The following is a 21892-nucleotide window of genomic DNA, read 5'->3' on the forward strand; positions in this document are numbered from 1 at the left end:
ATGGCTGCAGTTTACGCATAACCACCGCTAAGCTAAAGGTGGCTAAGGTTTGCCATGTTAATCACAAATCTTATTTCAGGCATAAAATAAGACTATAACATGTTTATAGAAAATGTCGAATTCAAGATGAGGGAACCGGTAGTTCTACAATGCTAACTAATTTCCCCGTTTTAGGACTCATTCCTGCACCCCTATTGTCCTAATGTGGAAGTCCATTTTTTCTGGTTCACTTGTGTATTCATTTTTCCTGTTCTAGGGGAAAAATCATTAATGAATTCACAGTCTAGCAATGCGCCTTTGGCCACAGTCCCCATGTATTTATCTTGTGTTTTCTCAAGATTTAACAGCTGAAAACTGAACAGGAATGCACTGTGCAGTGATGCCATCCATGTATAGCCCTTTTCACACATGCAGGCCAAACACATGGTTAGGTTCAGTTACCTAAGGGCTTTCACACACAGGTCTCTCTATGAGAAAAACTGTGTCAAACCGAGGTGTCATGTGGTGTCGTATGGATCAGAAATTGGCCACTCTGACACGAGTCTCAGTCTCTTTTTATGCAAGCTTACACATCCACATGACTCTTCTAATGTTAGTACACCTTGTATATTAAAGAGCAACTTGCAGGTTAGAGACCCCAGTGAATAAATGTGTAGGAAAATGATGTATACTCTAGATTTTCAAAAAAATATACAGAAATATACACTACAGTGGCATCTGGCGCGTTTTTGTAAGACATTTTTACTTCCGCATAAAAAAAGACCACCCGTGTGTGACGTCACATGAGGGAGAGCGGCCGGTCTAACGTATTAATAAACATGGTTCACAATGCTAGTTTTGACACAGAAGAGGTTGAAAATGTATATTCGTATGCATATGACAGACCACAACCTTATAATTATGAGCCTGCTAGGCGTCTAAGAGACCAGGAGCAGCCAAGGATTAGAAGAAATAACGGCCATCGGAGAGAAATGGAGCTGTGGTGTGAGGAGAACCAGTGGAGAACTGGGCAGCTGTCTTGGTGAGTGACCGGCGTTAGCTAAGTTAATGTTAGCTAACGTCGGTCACATCACAACATTGTAAAGTTAGCTGTCATATATCGGGCTATAACTAAAGTAGTATTGATAATATAGTAACGTTACTGGCAGGACTGTTGATACTGATCCATAACAGAAACTAATGCGCAAGTATCAGCCGTATCTCGCGTTACCTAATGCAACTCCACACTACGTCTTACTGTGCTGTGTACCGGAGGGGAGAGAGAGAGGAGCGAAGGGGGGGGAGAGAGAGAGAGAGCAGCGAAGGGGGGGAGAGAGATGTTATACGGTTTCCTGATAAACGTTTTGTTTGGTAGGTGCTTGTGTGGGAAATGCCAGCCCATGGCCTCTGGAGAGAGTATGTGCTGCAGGGGGGTGGATGCACCTCGCACAACGCACCCAGGAACGAAAGCTAGCTCCGGTCCTTTTCCTGTTAGGGAAACTGTGGACTCGATGTCCTGACAGGCTGGAGTTTGTGCAACCTGCACAAACACAATAGCTCACCATGATTAAAAATTGTGAAATGCAATGTAAAACTAGAGAATGCAATTCCTGAAGAAATTGCTAGTGGGAATGCTTTATGCTGAAAAGCTGACGCTGAATTGCTATGCTGAAATGTAATGTGTAAGAAGAAAGTGAAGAATTTAGATTGAAATGATACATGAACACTGGGGGCTTGAATGTTTGATAAGAAAAGAAAGTAAAAAAGCTTGGAAAAGCAGCAGAATATTTGAACTGCAAACTATTGAACTAACTTGATGGGGAATGATCTGTCGCCATGGCAACGGTATTTGATGACACCCCATAATACGCTTAGATATGTTGATGGCTGCATCGTTACCAAACCTGTGAAGTTTTGGGCTGTTTGGAGCCTTTTCACTGAAGTTATGAAAAAATCGTGTTTCATGGCGAGCATTGTGTTGCCATGGCAACGGCATTTGAAGAAATCTAAAAACTGTCCCGTAGGCTGGACTGTTAGCACACATGTGAAGTTTTAGCACTTTTTGACAATTTTCATAGGAGTTATAGCAATATCGTGTTTTATTGCAAGGAATGCGTTGCCATGGCAACAGCTTTTGAGGAAAACTCACTAATGGCACATAGACATGTTGAGGGCTGGACCATTAACTGTCATCTGAAGTCTGGTGTTGTTTTGACCATTTTCATATCAGTTATGACAACATCGTGTTTTTTGGCGAGGGATGCGTTTCCATGGAAACAGCCTATGGTGAGATCTCAGATTTGGCGTAGAGCTGTTGAGGCATGGACCGGTGATATACAAGCGAAGTTTGGGGACGATCGGACCGTGTCCATTGGAGTTACAGTGACATCGTGTTTCATGGCGAGGGATGCGTTTCCATGGAAACGGCATATGATGACACCCCATAATTGACATAGAGCTGTTGAGGGCCGGACCATTAACCATTATCTGAAGTCTGGTGCTGTTTTAGACCATTTGCATAGGTATCACGACAACATCGTGTTTTATGGCGAGGGATGCGTCTCCATCGCAACAGCCTATGGCGAGATCTCAGATTTGGCGTAGAGCTGTTGAGGCATGGACCGGTGATATACAAGCGAAGTTTGGGGGACGATCGGACCGTGTCCATTGGAGTTACAGCGACATCGTGTTTTATGGCGTGTTTTATGGGTGTTCCATGGAAACGGCATATGGTGAGATCTCAGATTTGGCGTAGAGCTGTTGAGGGCAGGACCGTTAACCATTATCTGAAGTCTGCTGCTGTTTTATGGCGAGGGATGCGTTGCCATAGTAACACCACATTACGTAACATCAGATTTGATGTAGAGCTGTGTTAACCATTATCTGAAGTCTGCTGCTCTGAGCATGTCAGTTGAAGTTATGACATCATCGTGTTCCATGACACAGGTGTTTATATTTGAGCTAACAACGTGTCCAGAGATCAAAGTTTCCATGGTGAGTAATCAGTGAGAGGAGAGCATTTGCATTGTTCTGAATGAGAGATAAATCTCTTACATGTGAGCGTTTTGTTGAAGAACCATAACAGATATCGGTGAAATTTCAACGCATGAAGCATCTGAAGAACCCTGAGCATCTGAAGTGTGCTTTTTGTGTACTTTCGGGTTAATAATGTGGCCTTTTTGGCAGATTAACTAAAGGTGTGCGGCTGCTGCTGTGAGGAAAGATAAGCCTGAATTTACAATGGGCTTTAATGGAGAAATGTTGAACATTTTTGTCACTTCATGCCCTCAAGAGGCATTTTGTTTACTTGTTTTGCTTATTTTTATTTATTTTTTCAAGCTACGAGATGTTTTCCTACGTTTCTCATGAAAAATTATGTCTCAGGAATGTAGGGTTTTGGAATTATGGCAGGTTTAAAAATAAATATGAAGGCGAATTTCAGTCTGTCCTCCACTCTAGCTGTGACATCACGCACTCTAAATCTGAATAAGGCCTCTTTACCAAGGTCTGAACAATGTTTAATATCTCTAAAAGTACGAATCAGATTTAAAAGTTGTGTAACACGAATAATGTCAGAAAGATGTGTTACATTTTAAAGTTGGAATGAGGTTTCTGAGTGAAAGTATGAAGGAGCAGTTAGCAGTTGAAGTTGCATGAAGATTGTTCAAGTCTGAAGAGTTTCTCCATTGACTTCAATGTAACAAATGTAATGAATTATGGGATGTATCTCTGGAATTATGAAAGTTATGAATAAGAAAAGTAATAGCCATTGATTTCCGACCGAGCTGAACGTTTTGATGTTTGAACGGATGTGGAATGTGGGAGAAGAAGAGGCGCAAAATAACCCGGCGGAATAATAAAGAATTTCGTGCGTAGCATAACAAGTAGTTGGAATGCTGTATCAGCATTCCCACTAAATTACCGGAAAAATACCAGCTCACTAAATCACAACCGCTCAAACCAACTACCAACTACTACCGCGGATTGGGCAGAGAAGGAGTCAGAGAAAGTTGCTCCCCCATGTGACGTAATATGACGCGTTTGACGTATGACGTCAACAAAAAAAACAGTTTTTAGTAGCAGAGCTCAAAACGGCTACTTTCCCCTCTGAATTCCTGCCCTTGTGTCTCGTAAAACATATGAAATCCTGCATTAACTTTTTTAATTGTAATTTTCAGGCAAGGTTAAGCATAAAGGTAGTAAAGTTGCTCTTTAACCTGTTAAGCCCGAGAGACCCCGGTACCGGGGCACTGCCGCAACATCTTGCAGGAAACAGTGTCTGAGGGCATGTTCATTTAATAAACTATGAATGTTTTATATCCATGTAACGGGAAGAAACTCATCTAACTGATCTTTTTTTTTTTTAAAACCCACAATGCTAACACTGAGCCTCTGAATTAGCAACGAGCGAAAAATGCTAACACCTTACTGCACCGAAAAATTGGGGACTCCCCCTTCGATTCTATTGGCTCTAACGGTCAGAAAGAGGTGTCAACCATCAAAATCGACCAAGGGGGGCCAGAGATATGGAAAATCCACCCAAATGACCCCAGAAGTGGTTTATTTTTGCTAAATCTCTCTAGAAAGGTCAAATGTCACTTGTTTTGCTTCAATCCTGATACAGGGTACTTATTATATGTTGTACTTTGGATTCCTAAAGCTTTGAGTCTACCTTACCATCATCCAAGGGTAGTTTTCACTATAAGTACAAAATAATTTTTGGACGGACACTATAATTTACATTTGTTTACTATGTAAAATCTGAATTGTCTTTAAAATAAAAAACATCTATATTGATTCTGACTTTTCTACATCCAACTCACAGGTGTATCATTACTTTGAGAAAAAAGATTATTAATTTAACCCTTTTAGAAGGGAAGATATGGTCATTTGTTCTGGGAATGTCATTTTCGAGCCTGAGACCTGAAAAACAGGCTCAGGGCTTAACAGGTTAAACAGTCAGAAGAATGAATGTGGTTTTCTATTGCATAAGATTTCCAAAATAATCAGAGGAAATAATTTCAAGTAAATGTGGCAGCTTGTATGTCCAATTTCTTATAGAAAATTAGGTACAAATGTAATAAATAGTTTTAAAATAGTTTGTATACAGAATTGAAACAGCAGATCCGATGACCCTTAACCCATTTCCCATAATGCAACTCGGTAATCTTACCTCAGAGGTTTAAAGAGGTTTTTTTATGTCTATATCTCCATTGGTTCTTTAGTAAAGAACAGTGGCGTTTTTATACGTACAAAAGTGTACGTATTTTTATATGTTTATATATAAGCTTCTGCAGTGAGGTTCATGGCTGGTGAGGCACTGGCACTGACTCTTCAGGTTTACAAATATTATATTTTGACCTAAATCAAAATATTAAAAAAGATTAATTTTAAACAGACAGTTCAACAAAAGGATACCCAAAAAATGTAATTTTATCATTTAAATATTGGATTGTTCTCTCTTAGTAAGATCCCATTTTCAATAAAATTGTGGTTTTACCTTGACTTGAAGATTAAGTCCATTTGCCTATCCTTCTGGACAAAAATCTATATAACTTTTTTGTAAAAGTCCTCCTTATCTTCTTGTAGTTTCAAAAGTCGAATCATAAATCTCAGCGATAGATTTATGATCGATAGATTTATGATTAGAAAATTATAAAAGTAGGGTAGACATGTGGATATTATCCGGCTGAACAAAACGTGCATTAACTAACAGGTACGTTTCCCACAGATCTTATTTCGAGCTATTTTCTAAATTATTATTGTTATATTTTCTTTTTTGTCGAGGGAACCCATGCGCAGCTTACTTCCGGGTTTTAGGACACGTCACTGCACCTCTCTCGTCTCCTCTTCACACACTACACTCTGAGCATGCGCAGTGTAGTTTGTACAGCACCCATTCACTTAGACCAGGGGTGGGGAACCTTTTTCCTCTCAAGGGCCATTTCAATTTTTTCAACATCCTCCGAGGGCCGTACAAATTATTGACCTCTGCTTAAAAATACTAAAATCACAGCCCATTCATTTTGCCTTTCTTTCATGCTGTGCAAAGAAAAAGCAACCTCTTAATCCAGATATCTTACCTTGACTCGCGCATGCATTCACGTGCACGGTTGTGGCATGACCACCAAAACAGAAAGATATGGACACAAGATGTGTGCAAATGTATTTAGTTTCCTATCCATGTGGACATGATTTAAGTGGGGGGGGGGGGGACCTAACCTCCTCTAGGGGGGTCCGGGGGGCATGCTCCCCCGGGAAGATTTTTTTTTAAATGTTGAAGTTAAAAGCATCAATCTGGTGCACTTTGAGAGCAACATTAGGAGATCTATGGATACATCTCTCAACACCCATATGAAACAGAACTGTAAGCAGATTTATTTTTCTTTATGGATATTTTACAAATCACTCTCCTTTCAAACTGTATTCTTGTTTATTAATAACAACTTTTTTTTACTGTCATATAGTATGTTATACCTGTTTACTTTATTCTCTTGTTTTTTTATAACTATAATGATCATATAAAGATGTGCCTTTACCTCACTGGTTGGAGAAAAAGCTTCTTATATTCGTTAGCATTGCTAGCTAACCAGATGCTAATAACAACAAAGTTATTGACTGTATGATCAGTATGACAGATGAACAGATCGCCACTGGGCTTTCAACTAAAGACACAGCCACGCAAAAACTGCGGCATGTGTACGGCTCCTTATGGGTAGGCCTACTGCAATTTTTGGCTGGAGCAACGTTCTGGTGCTCTCCGTCAGAACTGCACCCCTTTCAGATGAGACATATACCACGTGATGACACGTTAGGCTCGTGTTGTGTTCAAGGACCCTGACCTTGGCCAGGAAAAACAGGCATTCGCTTGTTTAATTGTTTTTGCGACCTAGATTTCTTTAATTTGTATCTTTTTTGCGTGTGTTTATAAATTACCTCGAGGGCTGTACCTAATGGTCTCGCGGGCCGTATACGGCCCGGGGGCCGGAGGTTCCCCACCCCTGACTTAGACAGTGAGAGAGAGTGGCTTGATCGGGGCTTGACCCACGTCGCTCAAAATGGCTCAATAGGCACACTGTAGACCAGGGATGGGCAAATGGCGGCCCGGGGGCCGCATGATCGTAAAATATATTTTAAGATGTATTTTGTTTGCATCTTTTTTGTAATTATTATTTTAATACTTTCTGCTGACACTAGGTGCCCCTAATGACCAGTCGCCACTGGTAAAGAACACATACTGTATCTGTATTTGAACAGCTAGAGGAATTTGTTGCTGTGAAGAACAATGGGACATTGTCAGTTCATCCCAAAGAAGATAAGATAAAACCAACATACAACTTATTTCCCTGGCTGAGTAGAAATCTAAACTTGGTGAGTCAAATCAGTGGAATGCCTTTAAAAAAAAAAAAATGTAAAAAGGAAATTCACCGTTTCGTATACTGCACAGTCTTACTGTCATTATCAAAATGTAAATTAATGACTCTTGTGCACTATGGCAAGTGTTTGGACCTGCTGCTCGGTGTGTAAACAAACGTGTACACAGCAGTTTCAGTATCGTAGTTTACTTAAGGGGTGTGAGTCACTGCTGCTCAGTGAAATAACACACAACAAGCATTTTGTCTGGTGACATAACACACACAGAGGTGTCTGTTCACGGATGAGCTGTTACCCACACACGACACAGATAAGGCATGATGTCAGCATGCAAATGTAGGAAGAATGTTCCATCAGCAAATGGTCTCTCAGGCAGTGTTGGGCTTGTGCTGCACATAGGGACAGTTATTTTTATTTTGTACTTTTTTGCGTTTTAAAAATAAATGGTGACAGTGGTTTTCCTTTGGTTAATTTCTGGCTTGTCCCATGTCTTCCAGCTGACTTTGGTGTGTCGGCCAAAAACACCAAAACTTTCCAGAGGAGAGACTCTTTCATTGGAACGCCTTACTGGTGAGTGGAATATAAAACAAAGCATGGACATGGCCAATACAAAAAAAGCCTGCCAATTTATTCGATGAAATAAATAAAAGAAAGTAAAAAATGCTCCATCTTAGCCATGGGTAAATATGAAAATGTATTTTGACGATTGTTCTTACCATAATAATTAGGATTCAAGATTTTATCCCGATAATCATCATAACATGCTCAACATTTCTTTAAATGGTACGAAATGGCTATAGTACCATACAAATACATCTATAATGATAACTCTTGTATTTTTGAAGAAGGCTCTATTTATTATTTATAATATTTATGTTTTTTTATAATAATTTTTTTTAAATCGTATTATTGTAATGTTTTTGTTGTAATCGCCGATAAAACATCTATATCATCCCATCCCTTGACTGAGCAATAATTAAATATAACTTGATTTATCATCTTTCAATTTCAATTAAATTCAATTGAGGGAATATCATTGCCTAATTCTGTTTGTGGGAATACCCCAGTGTAGTTAAATACAACTATTGTCTTAATATGATTACTTGGTATTTAGTTGCAAACATAGTCAGCAAAAGATGGTAAATATTTGTAGTTTCTATATAATTTCACTTGAATTCCCTTCTTTCCTCCCAGGATGGCTCCAGAGGTGGTGATGTGCGAGACGTCCAAGGACCGTCCGTACGACTACAAGGCGGACATCTGGTCCCTCGGGGTCACCCTGATCGAGCTGGCACAGATCGAGCCACCCAATCACGAGATGAACCCCATGAGAGTGCTGTTGAAAATAGCCAAGGCCGATCCTCCAACCCTGATGCAGCCGTCCCGCTGGTGAGGCTCAGCGGGGGGGTCATCAGATTCAGAATACTTTATTTATACCAGAGTGGAATGGGATTTGTGACAGTTGCTCTGTTTTAGAGTGAAAAAGTAAAGTATAAATCAAATTGAAAAATGTATATAGAAGAAGTTAAAGTTATAATGTACAATAAAAAATAGAATAAAATATGTATACAAACATAAGAAGTTAAAGTAATAATGTACCATTGGCGAACCGTGTCTATCACAACTGGACCTTCTGTAGACACCCCCCCCCGGATTCTAAAATGCGGTTCTAGTTAGACGGACGTCACGGCGGCAGTCACTTTGCGTTGGACGGCCTTTTTTTATAATATCCATCTTTTCACTGAACGATCGTCTTGAAAAGGGTACTAACAACAATTCCACAACAACATCATCTTCACCTGTTGCCATTTCGACGTAAAAAACGAATAAAACTTCAAATGAATTGCTACGTTGCACTTACCTAGATCCTCTGTCTCGAGCCAGTGAACTACCGGGCCTTCTAGAATACCCTGGAACCGAGGGGAACTCTGAAAGAACACGCCCATTGGCTACAAATCAATATATGATTGGTTGATCAAACTGTCAATCCAAAGGTACGCTCTCATTCAGTGCAACAGCCAGGGCATTCTATCAAGGATATAGAATACCTTGGTTGAAGGATATGCTACAGAGACCCAGAAAAGTATCTGATTGGTTGCATTTTCTTTCAAACACAAAACCACTGAAATGCGTAGTGCATGGACTGAGAAGGACAAACAAATCAACGTACCACTGTAATATTACAGATCAACAACACAGATACGATTCTTATTTATTCATTTTATTTACATTTTATTCATTTTATTTATATAATTAATTCGATTTTTTGTTTGTTTTATCCGAGTGTTCCAGGGTATTCTCTGAATACCTTGAAGGCCCTGACGGTTCACCACTGTAATGTACAATACAACGTTTAAATACAATTAAGATATTCATAATTACATAAGCAAATAAATGTCCAATAAAATATAGGAAAAATGTGTATATAAAAAAGATAATATAAAAAATGTAATAAGAATATTATATAAACATAAGAGTTTAATGTTTGCAATAAAAGTATAAAATAAAGATAATTATTAAGCAGTTAAAAATAGGCTAATTGTACTAAAATGAATAATGTGTATATAACATTTACAGTGGTATATAAGTATTCATATGGAGAAGGTCACTGTTTTGAATGGCAGTAATTTGGCAAAATGTATAACTTCTGAGTGTAAGTTTTTAGCACACTTACGATGAAGGCGTCTTTGACATAGAAGAGCAATTACGTCCAATATCTAAGCGTATTTCTGTCCCACTTCTACCCTTAAAGGTCCCCAGAGTTCAGTGATTTCTTAAAGCGTTGTCTGGACAAGCATGTGGACAACCGATGGACTCCGACACAGCTGCTGCAGGTTCGTTTCTCTTTCACTATCTGCTCACTTAAAGCCTGCGATAATCCTCGTCCCATGTGCCAGCTGTCATTCAGAGTGTAAGCAGCAGACATCTGTGTACCTGATCGCTGTGACGACAGGTAGTGAACCTGGCCAGACTGACACTCATGACGTCAGCAGAACAGGCTTTACGTCTTGCATAAGGTCTAAGTCAGAGCCACTTGTTTACGGAGAAGCAGTAAGGACTCATTGATACACAAACACAGGACTTACAGATCAAATAAAGTATTGTAAGAAGACTCGATGGGCTTAACAATACTAAATAGCGCTCTGTCACCGATGAAGATTTTGATATGGAAGAAGCTTTACATTCTGAGGCCAGCGATAGAATATGTTCAGCAGATTTCTAACCCGAAGAAGGTGAGGTTGTAAAAAAATGCATTGTGCTTTTGTTTGCATTAAAGATCAACTCCTTCACTGTGGGGATAGTTACAAAAGAATGATGCAGGGAAAAGAATTGAAATAATCTCACAGTTTTCGGAAAGTACTTTATTGTGTCTTTTTTGTCAACATGGTCATACTGTGAGGACCACATCAAACTCTGGGACTAGTCGTTTGTGGGGTGTCTACTTACTTTTACTGCAACAGGTCACATCTTTCTACAACATAATGCTTTGCACTATAGTCTAGTTGCCAGCACTTGAAACTGCCGGATGCTAACTTGCATATGTTGAGCAATTAGCATAAGTTGCGTAAATCAGCAATAACTAATAAAATAAATTTCATCCTATGCAGATACTAGTTCAGAAAAATGGCTTGGCTGATTTGGACTATTGTGGGGGTTAATGAGGATGCTGAAACCATTTCTGACATTTTCAGCGGTGGCTATATTTGTATTTTAGGTGGGCTGATTTGACTACAATGAGTAGTGTTGCGACCATTCGATATAGAGAGTACAAGATGAAAATGATTACCTCTACTGTGGACAATATGTTTTCAAATAGATAAGCAATCTCTCCAATCCAAATGATCGGAGAGAGTCCTCTTAAAAACTTTAAAATCTACCAAAAGTTATTCAAAATCATGCCAAGCACAATCACTGCCATTTTGGATCCTGAACATGTCAGAAATTGACTCAGCATCCTAAATAACCCCCAAAACCACAAAATGGTCCGTTTTAATTGTTGTCAACATAGGCTATAATGCTAATTATTGCTGATTGACACAATGTATGCTAATTGTGCAAATTGCCTAACATATGCAAATTAGCATCCGGCAGTTTTCTATGTGCTGGGAACATTTATAACATATATATTAGGGTACTTCTCCTATGAGCAAATAGACTACTACCACAAATGAATTCCTGTAAGCTTCTAATCGTGCTGTTTCTGTTTGGCTTCTCCACAGCATCCATTCGTGTCCAGTGTGAAGGACAGCCGGCCTGTGAGGGAGCTCATCGCTGAGGCCAAGGCTGAAGTCACAGAGGAGATCGAAGACCACAAGGAGGAAGAGGAGGAGGAATACCCAGAGGCACACCTGGTGGGTGACCATATGCAAGATATGTTTGCAAAAGGGATTTGTACGGAGCCCTGGAGGGTTCATAGAGAGAAAAATAAATAAAACCAGGCCACGTTTTATTAATTTGTGCGCACGAGAAAGTTACCGGTGCGCCAAGTAGGAAGTGGAGCGCACAGGAGACAACTCTCTCTTTCATTGTAGACTGTTATGTGTATGTGGGGAAATGACAGTGCATACATTATTTGAGATATATTTCAAACTCAGACTTCATTTTAGGGACATTTCGGCCAGGGGTGTAGAACTATTTGTTTAAGCACCGGATTCGCAAAACAGGAGAGTCTGTGAACCAGTCTGCCTTGATCTATGAATTCATGTCCGTGACTCTCACAGTATCTGCTATCTGCGCGCAGAGAGCTGTGTCTTTTACGCAGCGCCTTCACTGTGTTTACCTTCATTAGAACAGCTGAATAAAGATCGAGGCTGCTACGTTTTAGCCACACACACACGCACACACACACCTCTACACACATCAAACTGCCCGATTATTCCCCCTATTACTCGTTTTATGAAGGAGATGTCCGGTCACCAGGGCGCCTGATGTGTAAATAACCCAATTTGTGTTCTGTGAAACTGAAAAGGATATGACATTGTTTTTGTTACTTTCGTTGCAGTTGTATATGTCTTAAATGTAATTTAGGTTAACTTTCTGTTTTATTGAGATGCTTTTATTTTGAAGGCGAGTTTACGCTGTTGACAGGAAGTTGTTGTTGCTATGGAAACGTGAAATGCTACATGATGTGTGTGTGTGTGTGTTCGGTGTATGTGTGTGTCCGACACCGGCATTTGTTTTCAAATTACCATGAACAGTAATTTACACACATCTGGCTAACTCCATTATGTGTATTCCCAAGTGAAAGAAGTTCGTTTAATCTTAATCTCGATGTAGGCTAGTGCTAAATGCTGTCGGAGTGCACCGGAACGAACGCCACTATCATAATATCTTCTGAAAACAAATACCCACACATACACACACACACAAACATGCACACACACACGCCCTGGCGACCGGACATCTTCTTCATAAAACTAATAATATGGCGTAATAATCGGGCAGTTCGATGTGTCTAACCGTAAGAAAGTATATCGTGCGCACAAATTAATAACGCGTGGCCTCGTTTTATTTAAATTGAGGCCACGAATTACATCTCGTGCGCACGAATTAATAAAACGTGGCCTCGTTTTATTTATTTTTCTCTACACTTGTTCCGCTAACTGCTATAATTTGGCTTTGTGCGTCTTATTACTTTATTCTAGAGATGAAATGGTAAATTAAGCCACTATTTGGATAACTTATTAACAATTTGAGTCAATTCAAGCAAACTGACATTTAGTTTAGTGCATTCTCACTTATACAGATGTTAAAATATATTTTAAAAGAATTTAGGAATAAGTTTGAACATTTGAACAATTCATCTTCAAAATAAAATGTTAAAAGAGATCAAAATAACGTTTCAAGTCTTAGCAGTAATATTAACCTGATAGAAATAAACAATTTACATAACAATATTTTTTATTTAGTTTCACTCAAATAGTTATTTTTATAATCATACTTTGAGAAAATAATAGTCAGATTGTTCTTATCATTGTTAATCAATGAATTAGCTGCAGCCCTAGTGCATTGTTGACCCAGCGGTTTTACCATCTCAGTCTTTTATTTATATTAATTGGAGCTTCAGCTAACAATTCGTTTTTTATTGATTTAGACTGCTAATCATTTTCTTGGCTAATCCCAAACCAAACGATACTCAATATACCATATGGAAAACAAAGAAAAGGAAATTATTGACATTGTTGCTCGAAAAAGGCTCAAAATGATGACCATCTATTATTTAGACAGATTGCTGATAATTATTTTTATTAATTAGTCGATTGTTTCAGCTCTAATGACTCTAGTGACTGCTCATTACATCAGTGCACCCTCATTGTGTTCTAGCTTTAGCCTTAACTATCTAACTGAGACTTGTGCCCTTCCTTCAGGGCCACAAACGCGGCCCCTCGGATGTGAGCGTGGCCAGCTCGGAGGATGAGAAGATCCCCCTCTCTCCCTCCATCTTGGAATCCGTCCCTGAAAAGGTAGAGCCAGTTGTGCCCTTGCCCAGGCCCACTGAGCTCCCTGTGGAAAACCATGTGGTGGACATAAGCTTTGTGGAGGAGCCTGCGGCCCCTGCAGCTGAGGAACCCATGGAGGAGACTCCAAAAACTCCAGCTGAAGATGAGGAAGAGAAAGCAGTGGAGGAAGATGTTGCCTCCCCTGGACCAGAGCCAGAACCAGAGGCACCTGCGAAGGAAATGCAGCAGCTGGAGATCGCCGCTGAGGACGAGAAGGAAGTGGACACAGCCGAGGTTCCTCAAAGTCCAGAGGTCACTGAGGCTCCTCAGGAGGAAACCATGGAGGAACCAATCACACCAGCAGAGGAGGAGGACGACGAGGAGCGGTACAAAAACCTCAAAGTGACATTGACACTACCAGAGCAAGATAAAGTGGTCCCAAAAGAACAGAATGGAGAGAAGCCCTCAGAAAAGGAGAACGCAGAAGACGAGAAGACGGTTCCAGACAGAGCTAAGGACGACAAAGAGAGGGATTCAGACTCTGGGACTGGATCTGCCGCAGATAACAGCAGCGGGGACCTCAATCTGTCCATCTCAAGCTTCCTGTCCAAAACTAAAGAGCCTGGATCTGTCTCCGTACAGGTAACTCACGCTGCATTACAGGCTTTCAGAGACTTCAACTTTGCTGTTTAGCATTAATATCTTATTATTACCAAGACACCACTGTATACATTGTAGTACAATGTACACATTTTTACTTTTTATGTTTTTATAAATATTTGTATATATTTTTTTCTTTATTATTTTTATTGACACTATTAAACTCCATATCAGAATCAGAAACGGGTTTATTGCCAGGTAGGTTCACACATACGAAGAATTTGTTTGTTTGTTATGTTTATAGAAATAGTTTTAATTGTACTAATATGTATATATTACATTTTATCTTTTTATTGCTCATTATTTAACTTCTTATGTTTAATTCAAGAATTGTTCTTTTCTATATTTCCTTTTTATATATATACCTTTTTTATGTGTATATAAATATTTCATTTTGTCTTTTTATTGCGCATTACATTACATCTTTAATTCACATCATTTCTTCCTATGTTTATATTAATAACCCATTTTTTTCGGGGAGGAATAAAGTATACTGATTCTAATTCATTCTTATATGTATATATAAACTTTTTCTGTCTTTGTTCCAAGGACAACAAGCGGCATAAGAAGACGCTGAAAAAGACTCGCAAATTCATTGTGGACGGAGTGGAAGTTAGCGTTACTACATCGAAGATCATCACTGACAATGATACGAAGAACGAGGAGATGAGATTCCTCAGGTATTCATCAGTTTTAAATAAATATCAATTCTGCCCAGAAACTAGTGTACAACCTGATAGTGTGTAGCTGATCTCTTCCTCACCACTGTGGCCTGCTTAATGCTGAAGAAAGACAGAGAGATAACACCCTTTCTCTCTCTTCCTCCCCCGCTCCAGGCGCCAGGAGCTGAGGGAGCTGCGTTTCCTGCAGAAGGAGGAGCAGAGGGCCCAGCAGCAGCTCAGCAACAAGCTGCAGCAGCAGAAGGAGCAGATCTATCGCCGCTTCGAGCAGGAGACCACGGTGAGGTCCACAACAGGCATTCAGATTGTTGTCAAACCCCTCATTGACATGACGCATTACCTCGCCCCTACACATTACATCACCACTACAAGTGTAATCCAAGACCCCAGAAAGTGCCTCGGGCATTGAAGCTAATTTTCGTAGTGGCCAAAAGTTGGTACTACAACTTCCGTGTCAATCCGTGACCTCATTGGGCCCAAAAGATATCTTCCCCAATGACTTACACTGGGAAAGAGACGTGTGTAAAAAAAACAGATATTTTCTTCGAGATGAATCAACTACCAAGCACAAACACTTTTATAGCCTTTATTTGAATCCTGAAAGTCTGAAGGTTGAAAATGTGGTGACAGCGAAATTCAACTCATCTCATCATGCGGATAGAAGGCGGGGCTTAGGGAAAACGCTTCCTCCATGGGCCCTGATACCACTACATTTGCTCTCGAGACAGTCCTTTTTGGCTTCATGTGCCACTGAGCAGCTTTCATAGGATTGAACAGGACCCCGTCTTCAACGCTGTATCCAGTACTCCTTATACGTCCATGGTGTAACTCCAGCCCTTAATTAACATTAACCTTAACTGAAATCTTAAAGACCTGAAGAGTGACCTCATAGGGTCTAAAACAAGTCCCCACAAAGACAGACGTACAAGAGCACACTCGTAACCTTACAACTTAATCAGAATCATGTTTACTGCCAAGCAGGTTTTCACACACAAGCAATTTTCCTTGGTGTCCAATCGGGTATCCATAAACACACTAAGAGGGAATTAGTTATAAAAAGAAGCAAATAAATAACAATTTTAATACTATAAAAAAAGAAATAAGAGAAAATATATATATATATATATATATATATTTATATATATTCAAAAAAGCAAGTATGAAAAATTACTTTGAAAAATGAAATGTGTACAGTTAACCAGAATTAGCTGTGCAGTTAAAAAAAAAAAGGATCTTGTGAAAATATGATTCTGTTACTCTGTTATGTATTGCTTACTAAGCCCATTGGTATTTTTTCCTTCAGGAGAAAGTACTTTTTTTTGGCATAGATTTAGTTTCATGTATTTACCAAAAGCAGGAAGTATCGTGTGTTTCTACTGTGGTGACAATTTGACCATTTGTTCCGTCAGCGGCTCTTCCTGGCTCCTTGTCTCTTTATGGAAACTCATGTGCAAGGACGCATGTAGCTTTAGTTTGACTCTGCATTCCATTTAGGAACAACTGCCAGCTTCAGGACTGGCCTCAATTTACCCTGGCAATGAATGTAGCTGTGATTTTAGTTTTTTTATTCATAGCCTAAAAAGTTTGAAGGATCAGTTCAAAAACGTGACTTCTGAACAAAAATAAAGCAATTTATGTAAAATATGTGCAATATTTGATTGATTGGTACTCACTTACTTGCTTACTTACGTACTTACATCCTTTCATATTTACTTACTTAGTTTCTAACTTCCTTACTTACTTAATTACTTGCGTACTTCCTAACTTGCATACATGCTTACTTTCTCTCTTACATACACACTTACTCATTTGCTTACTTACTTTTCAGTTGGTAAAAAAAGTGTCAGTGATGTTTATTTTCTCTTAAGATGGCTCAGCGCTTTTCCCTTCATACTGACGTCCACACAAGTGTTCTGGAAGTTGCATTATGTGCAACAGGACACTGTCATTTTAAGATTTGGAGACTAGGAAGCAGAAGACAAATATGTGCATAGAAATAGCTTACTGTGGTGGTTAAATGGAAGGTTGCCATGATCCTCCACAAACATAAACTCATCCAGATGTACGAAAAACAGAATCAATCAATCAAAGTTTATTTATATAGCCTAATATGACAAATGTTACAATTGTCTCAGGGGACTTTGTACAGAATATGAATACGACACCCTCTGTCCTTAGACCATCACATTGGACAATGAAAAACTTCCAAAGAAACCCCCAATTAATGTGGAGAGCCACAGAGGAGGGATCCCTCTCCCAGGACGGACAGACGGCAATAGACGTTGTGTGTAAATTAAAAAGATAATACATTTACAACATAGGTAGTCCAAATGCTTGAAAATGCATGTGTCTATAAATAAGTAGAAGTTAAAGATGGGTCCAGGTGGATGTCAACAATCCTCTGGGTGCCATCAAAGAAGTAGTAAGGTGAGCGTCAGGCAGGACCACAGCGACAGGGACAGCCACGACTCAAGATCCAGACACACACAGAAAACAATACAATACTTCCTCCAACTGCACAGAGATCTACGGGTGGTGGTCCTACTGAGTTTTGAGCCATTATGAGTTAGTCTGAATGCAGACAGTTTGTGAATGACTAATGTTGCCGTGTGAAGGATGACTTTATTATTTCCTCATGCAGGGTTTAATAGGCCTCTAGCTGTTTGATGCCTTCTATAGAATTCTGCAGGACCTAAAACCCAGCAATGAATCAGCATTTTTCACTTTCCGATTAATCCATAATCCAATGGAAAATCCCATGGCTTGTCAAGGGAACCAGGGCAATGCTAACTTCCAGGTTAGCTTTACTAAATAAAGAGGCAAGTACACGTTATTAAATCAAATAGTTACACATCAAAGGTTAAAAAGAATCAAATAAATACGAATGAGCAGCAGCATTACAAGAGAAACAGATATGGCTTCCCTCTGTGGAAGACACCGTCCAGACCCGGTTTTTAACCGTTAAATGATAATAAGTACAACATGATACAAAGAAAGACTTTTGTAAAGGCCTATTTTCTTTGTTGAGTGTTTGTAGAAAGAACTTCATTTATTTGATTGACCACGAGCTGCATAACATCAAGCAATCATCAGAGGCCAGAGAAGTCCTCACAACTATGACTAGAGCTCATACATTTAAAGCTAAAGTGTTAGAAATGTATCTTTTGTACATTTTGTAAATTGTGTAATATTTTGTTTATCTTTAATATTTGTTTTATGCATTCTTCTTAGTTAACATTAAGCTCTCTTTGGCTATTTTCTAATGTAACAAATGTACATTTCCCCTCTGTGGGACGAATAAAGGTATTCTGATTCTGAAGTGGCTTGAGGAAACAAAGGAAGGAGGCCTTGGCATTATATAAAAGTGTAAATTGCGCACTTTTTGAAAGCGTACATAACAAAGGGTATTGCCTCTCCGATTTGACACACTAATAGAACAGAATCATTCCTCTCACTGACATGACTGTGTGTGTCCTGCAGAGTAAGAAGCGTCAGTACGACCAGGAGGTGGAGAACCTGGAGCGGCAGCAGAAGCAGACCATCGAGCGGCTGGAGCAGGAGCACACCAACCGGCTCCGGGACGAGGCCAAACGCATCAAAGCCGAGCAGGACAAAGAACTGTCCAAGTACCAGAACATGCTGAAGAACCGCAAGAAAGAGGTCAGTGTGTGAACCACGTCTTCTTTTAATTCCCCTTCACCTCTCTTATGAGGGTGGCATAGCTTGTACAGTTCTTTTTATAGTTGTTTTAATACTTTGACACACCCAAGCCTCTCTGATCTTTCCTATAAGTGTTTACATAACCAGCTGCTAAATCAGTCAGTGCTGCCACCTCTCATTCATTTTGTGACGCAGTGCTAATCTGTCCACAGCTCATTTTATTTTCTTCTCATGGCTGACACAAACAGGAATTTGGACTTTCTCAAAGGCATGTGACAAACGCTATCATGAAACGTATTAAAGAGGATATTATCCAAACCCCGCCTGAGGAGGTAATGAGGGATCAGATTGCTGTGGGTTTTGAACTTTGACACACACTTTCAGCTCGTTCCCTCTGTTGAACAGACTTCTGACTGTGTGAGGGTATCATCTAACAGTTTTTCACTTAGTGTTTTGATGCAGTTTCAGGACTTTTTTCCCCTTTTGTAACCTTCCACATACCTGAATTTGCGGTGTGTGCGCAGTGTTTAGTGCGATATCTAGCAGGGTTTTGTACTGGGATCCTCAGGCACTAGCCCTTGTTGTGATTTAGTCCTTTCGTGTGTGCATGCGTTTGTCACTGGATACCTCCTCAGATATGGCGCTTTTGTTGTGTCTCTTGAAGCATGACTCATCACTCTTTAGACTAGAAAACGCTATAGTTTTTTACCCTAGGCTAGATACGTTTATTTCAGACACAAAGGCAATTCAAAGTGCTTTACATTGGCATTAACGCACAACTCACAAACAAATTAAATAAATGGTAAAAAAAAAAAGATATAATAGACATTCTGAATCCAGATAATGCTTCAAGAAGTGTAGAAGTGTAATAATAAAACATGGAGCCGTCATCACCTGTTCAGGAAGTTTGTTCCAGATCTGCAGAGCTTAAAAAAATTAAAATCTGTGTGTTTGGTTCTGATCCGGAGAACAATGAGTAAACCTGTTCCAGATGATCTGAGAGTTCTGGTCGATTCTTAACAGAGCAGCATGTCAGACATCTATACCCTTTAGCAATTTACAATTTAATAGTAGCATTTTGAAGTCAATTCTTTGACAAATTGGAAATGAGCTCAGCTCTCTATATGAGTTGCATGCCAACAGCAAGCGTAAAGTGCAGCTAGACCCTCTCAAAGCTTCATTCTGGTCACACAACAACCATTTCTTCCCCCTGCTGGAATAACGATGACATTTCAATTTTAAATCATAATTTAAATGCTTTGTATCTTGAAGTTTTTGCCTGTCCATCCACTGTGTTAAAAGCCATGTCTGCCACCTGCTGGTAAGAACTAGGTAAATATTATTAGTATTATACTATTTGTAGATTTCAGTGGTAGCTGTGTAGAAATGGTTCACACTTATGTTATCTAAACATTACCAATAACTTCAGAGCATTGTAAAGGCAACATTATTTGAAAAAAGATAGATGTAATTATATTCAAATTAACAATGTTTTATATAATTACATATTTTGCTGCAAACCATATTTGTTGGCGTTTTCTCCAACTTGCTGCACATAAAAAGAGGCAAGCTATGAGAAGATATATTTAAGTTGGTTTATAAAAGAAATATCATATTCATAGGGCTCCACAATTATTTGCAATTGAACTAATATCGCAGAATGGACTTAAATTGCAGGAACTGAAATATGTGTTTATATTATTCTGAATAAAAGATTGTGGTGTTGCAGAGATGTCCCCGCCTACAAGCTATTCTACAGACAAAATTAAATATCTTTATTTGGTACAGATGTTCACACCATGATCATTTCAAATATATCTTTCAATGATAAGGAGAAAATAAATGATCAATCCCTCCTACATCATTTTATCACATTTTGCAGCTTTAATTTATATTCAGATTTAGTTACATTTTTTCAAACACAAAATATTTGATACAACATTATAAAATATTACAGAATTCATTTCTTAAAGATTATGGATCCACCAATGCCTTCATTGAAGTGACAGAGCTGAAAGGGGAGACAGAGGGGATGACACGTGTCAACAATGGTCCAGTGAGCTATACAGCAGATAGGACATTTGAAGCTTCATTTGGAAGCCTTAATAGAAGCTTCAAATGTAAAAATCCGGTACAGCCCTACTTTAAGTAGACATTCATAAACGTTTATGAAAGTACATACTGCATAACACTAAGTAGTTCATCAGATTCTGAAATGTCAGCTTCTGCAGTTTAAGCTGAACCCAATTAGTCGTATTGATGAGACTAATTGTAACTGTCTTGTTTGTCAGCTCAAGCCGAGGTGAAGTTGTAAGAGAGCCTGAAGGCCGATCGCTCATCAGGCTGAGATCATTGGTCGTTGTGGGTGGGGGTTAAGGAGTTCTCTTCCTCAGGTTCCTTGTGTGTTGCAGACCCGGTGGATTATCACCTGGACCTGTAATCTCGTCTCCCTTTTTCCAGGAACAAGAGTTCCTTCAGAAGCAGCAGCAGGATCTGGACAGCGATCTGAAGAAGATCATCCAGCAGCACAAACACGAGCTGGCCACCATCGAGAGAGACTGCCTCAACCACAAGCAGCAGCTCCTCCGAGGTAAAACATTTACTGTCGTTAGGGGTCGCTGTGTTCAGACGAGGGCTGCTCTCACCCAAAGATTCTCTGTTAGTCGACCTGTAGCCGTCAGTTTAAGCGATCAGTTGACAAGTCGTTGCACGTTTATGATATATTATGATTAATAATACTATATATTTTCTCGGCTTCACAAAATGATTTTAAGATGATCTACAAAATAACTAAACAAATTATCATTTAATTTTGAAATGTATGTAAATATAACATTAAATAAATAACACACAGGCAACTGTAGCCTGTTAGCAGTTAGCAATATTCCAGGAGCTGCACAAACAACACTTCTCAGAAATCTAACGTGAGGCTGCTACTTTAGTGACGTTTCACAGAAAGTAAAAATAGGAATGTCATTTAAGTTTGTTGATTAAGCATTCAGCTGTTCTAATGAGGTAACTTCAGCCCACTGTCATATGTGTTCTGCGCCGTCCTGTTATTCTCCACAGCAGACCATCTAGTCATACTGAACGGGGTTG

General features: G+C 39.4%; 1 protein-coding gene across 1 annotated transcript in view; it reads left to right on the forward strand.

Annotated features, from left to right (window-relative positions):
- The window catches only part of slkb (STE20-like kinase b), a 35052-nt gene that overhangs the window by 7623 nt on the left and 5537 nt on the right, over positions 1–21892 (forward strand). Inside the window, exons 5-13 of the mRNA XM_034129487.1 lie at positions 7851–7923; positions 8548–8742; positions 10106–10187; positions 11574–11705; positions 13722–14435; positions 15003–15133; positions 15290–15413; positions 18614–18793; positions 21254–21383. Coding sequence (XP_033985378.1) covers positions 7851–7923; positions 8548–8742; positions 10106–10187; positions 11574–11705; positions 13722–14435; positions 15003–15133; positions 15290–15413; positions 18614–18793; positions 21254–21383 — 1761 coding nt within the window. The remainder of the gene's footprint in view (positions 1–7850; positions 7924–8547; positions 8743–10105; positions 10188–11573; positions 11706–13721; positions 14436–15002; positions 15134–15289; positions 15414–18613; positions 18794–21253; positions 21384–21892) is intronic.

The sequence above is a fragment of the Trematomus bernacchii genome, unplaced genomic scaffold (genome assembly GCF_902827165.1).
Source record: "Trematomus bernacchii unplaced genomic scaffold, fTreBer1.1, whole genome shotgun sequence".
Lineage (NCBI taxonomy): Eukaryota > Metazoa > Chordata > Actinopteri > Perciformes > Nototheniidae > Trematomus > Trematomus bernacchii.